Source organism: Habropoda laboriosa, unplaced genomic scaffold, assembly GCF_001263275.1.
Source record: "Habropoda laboriosa isolate 0110345459 unplaced genomic scaffold, ASM126327v1 scaffold36, whole genome shotgun sequence".
NCBI classification, from domain to species: domain Eukaryota; kingdom Metazoa; phylum Arthropoda; class Insecta; order Hymenoptera; family Apidae; genus Habropoda; species Habropoda laboriosa.
Window position 1 is genome coordinate 625958 of NW_017100155.1, and position 3433 is coordinate 629390.

Below are 3433 nucleotides of genomic sequence, written 5' to 3' on the forward strand. Positions count from 1 at the left end.
ATCTACCATATAAAAAGACACTCGACAATTTCTCCTATCTCCAACGGCAGAATCTAACCTTCTAACCCTCTAACGAGCTTTAACCCCTTCGCTACGGCAGATTTTAACGCGTAACGTGCGTGGCACAATTTCTTATTTCGGCCGTATCCTTTCGAAATTCGGTTTATTAAATTAACGCGAAAGCGTGTCAAGAATAAAATTCAATACCAAATTAAGATGGAAGCGCGTGAAGCATAAAATTGAGTCTGAAATCAAGGTGAAAGCCTATAAAGCATAAAATTAGGTATCAAGTTGAAGTGCGTCAAAACGCTCGAGGAAAATCTGAAACCGCCTATAGTCGCCTCTAGTAACGAAAGGGTTAACGTAATCCATCGGTAGGCTGTGAATATTTGCGTAATAGCTGTCGGAGGAGGAAAGAGATCCCCGCGGACCTCGACTGCGTAGAACCGCGGCTGAACAAAGATCTCTCGGCAAAGAAATGGCGAACGGTGTGCGGTGGCGCATGGTAAATAGTTGTTCCGTCGAATCCGTGAAAGCGAAACGCAAACACTTTGCTCACGAACAGACACAGATAACCCTTCTTCTTCTTACCAAACACCGAGGATCGCGAACGGATTCGAGGAGAACGTATATAAACTAACAAGATCGAGGCCCGGCCGCCTCTCGCCAGCGATAAACTTTTATCTAGGCTGACCTTATTGGTAAACATTTTCTCGTTCCGCGTGCTCTTTTTCCATCCGACTTCGCGATCTCTCGTCGCTGCTAACGCAACGATGTGTAGAAAATGAGTAGAAGAAACGAAGGGAGAAAGGATTGTCGGAGGGTTCAGCACTTTCGACTACTCCGTGAATTACATTACCGGGCCAAATATTGGAGCTCTTCCGTTTCGAGCCTGGTCAAACTGTTTGACTTTCCGATTGTTCCTGCCGGCTTTGGAGTCTGCGGCTCGTCAGCACCTGGACAACCGACTCTGGTATAATACCGAAAGCTGCTTAACCCTTTAACGATTGTGTCTTTACATCGAGTAATCCTCGAAAAAGTGCAATTTTCTTTCACTCTTCGTATTGCGCTACTCTTCCTATTCTATCGCAAAAATCGAAGTCGCGGTGTTATTAACGAATGGAAAATTCATTTCTATACGCCTGAGAAGTATTTTATTATTATTTCTTTCACTCTTCGTATTGCGCTCTGCATTTCTATTCTATCGCAAAAATCGAAGTCACGGTGTTATTAACGAATGGAAGACTTATTTCTATACGCCTGAGAAGTATTTTATTTTATTATTATTTCTTTCACTCTTCGTATTGCGCTACTCTTCCCATTCTATCGCAAAAATCGAAGTCACGGTGTTACTAACGAATGGAAAATTCATTTCTACACGCCTGAGAAGTATTTTATTATTATTTCTTTCACTCTTCGTATTGCGCTTTGCATTTCTATTCTATCGCAAAAATCGAAGTCACGAATGGAAGACTTATTTCTACACGCCTGGAAAATATGTCGTTATTTTAATATCCGCCTGGAAGAAGAATAAAATTCATCATTTCCGATACGTCAAATAGAGAAAAATGTGAGCTATAAGGGGTTGTAGCAAACGCCACGATGAGTTCGATTTTTGAACATTTTTAACCAACTCACAGACATGTCGGGTAATAATAATAATTTATGCAAACATGATAAATCTACGGGAAGAATGATAAGATTTTTATTAACAAACGTGTCAAGTATCCAACGACTTGTAAAAACCAATACAACCTATACGCTAGGAAGGAAGAATAAATAGGAATTTAATACACTGGCATTGTTATTGAATATCGTACACATCTAGCTTTTCACGGATGACGTAGCCCGTGTTTATTGCGGATGGAATTGCGCAGCTAATTAACGCGAGACGGCGTAATCGGCGTCGGTAATGTTATCTGTGTTTCTCTTGTTTTTCTTCTTTCTTCATTTTTGCCAGACGGAAAAAACAACAACTCTCATTCAGTAAATTTACGGAACGATTAAATTACGAGGCTCTGTAGATTGGAGAAACGGTGGAAGTGTCGAGAACGGATTGCGGCGTCTTCCTATACGAAATTTGGGTGGACACAACGATATGGGGATGCACCGGCCTCGAAGGTTCCTTGCGTAGCCATCGATGCAGTAACAATCGTCGTTACATCTCTATAAAATAGAAACTTAATGACAAATCTACCTTTTTTCGTGATCTGAAATCTTCAACTGAATGAAGTGAAATGTGGATTTGTTGTATTTGTCGAATGAAGAGTATCTTTAATTGAATTTGTGTTCTATTCGTGGAATGAAGATGACCTTTAACCGAGTGAAATTAACCCTTTGCAATCGAGGGGCGACTGAGAAATAATTCGAGACAGAGAGCAGATCCTTTGGCCTCCATAAATTTCTTCACCATAGAGAAACAGAGAATGCATCGAATATTTAAATAGGATAGCACAGTTAGATTGAAAAAACTTTCAAAGAAGATCCGATTTGCAACCTTTCCTACAGCAAAACGACCTTTGAGTGCAAAGGGTTAAGTCTAAATTTGTCCTCTATTTGTCGAATGTAAGACTCACGATGTTTATTATGGGACAAACTTCTCCACGATTCCGACAAGTCGTCTGACACGCCGATCCACAACGATATTCCTCGTTAGGTCTGTCACATACCAATTTCTCAGCAAACGCAGCTAAAACAAGTAACACACCAAACGTAGCTTCTAATTCGACCATTTTCTTTTCACACTATTCGCACGATACTGAAAAAAAGTCGTTCGATAAACTACTTACAGGTAGCCAACACCGCCACAACGACGAACAAAGCAAGAACGTAGTTATTCATGTTCACGGAACTCTTTCTGATCTCGTTTCAATCAGAACTGAATTATGCTGCTGTATGACAGTAGCTTATATACCCCGATGAATGTTTTTTCATTATGGTGCAACTGTGTTCACAACTTAACAAATGCAAGGTCTTTTACGCAATACCACACTCTGTTGTTACCCTTGCTCCGTTTTTGTACTTATCATTTCTTTCAATTCTAAGTATAACTCGTCATCCACACTTTCTTCGAACTTGTGTTTCGACTATTTTATTCCCCTGCATTATTTGATCGAGCGATAAGGAAAGATGGAGCAAAAATGCCTGACTCTGGAGCAACCATGTCTAAGCTTTCCTATTTCTCCTAGTCAAGGGCCAGGCCAAATTGTTAAATCAAATAAATCAATATTAAAGGAATTAAAACAAGTTGCTGCTTCGTATTTCGTTTATTTGTAATACAACGCTTCGGTATAAAGAATTTGTGGTATCTTTGCAGGTTTGTTTGTTCCTTTTTCTTTAATATGGATGAATATATTTACACGAGCGATAGGAATACAATAAGCGAATTAAAGCTAATATAACTATTTTAATATAAACAAAATTTAACGACGAC

The 3433-nt window shown here is 39.6% G+C and overlaps 1 protein-coding gene across 1 annotated transcript; it reads right to left on the reverse strand.

Moving 5' to 3' along the window:
* Positions 1–1683: 1683 nt before the first annotated feature.
* LOC108576234 (inducible metalloproteinase inhibitor protein-like) lies at positions 1684–2862 on the reverse strand. Its single transcript, XM_017939195.1, has 3 exons — positions 2790–2862; positions 2577–2689; positions 1684–2166 (listed from the first exon to the last, which is right to left on the reverse strand). The coding sequence occupies exons 1-3, from the start codon at positions 2839–2841 to the stop codon at positions 1993–1995; spliced, it is 339 nt and encodes a 112-aa protein (XP_017794684.1). The 5' UTR covers positions 2842–2862; the 3' UTR covers positions 1684–1992.
* Between the last annotated feature and the right edge of the window lie 571 nt (positions 2863–3433).

Bases quoted from the DNA above. Each gene is read 5' to 3' on its own strand.
- LOC108576234 (XM_017939195.1), bottom strand. From the start codon at position 2,841: ATGAATAACTACGTTCTTGCTTTGTTCGTCGTTGTGGCGGTGTTGGCT. The intron at 2,690-2,789 runs GTAAGTAGTTTA...TACTTGTTTTAG, and splicing joins TGTGGCGGTGTTGGCTACCT to CTGCGTTTGCTGAGAAATTG. The intron at 2,167-2,576 runs GTGAGTCTTACA...TCTATTTTATAG, and splicing joins TTTGTCCCATAATAAACATC to AGATGTAACGACGATTGTTA.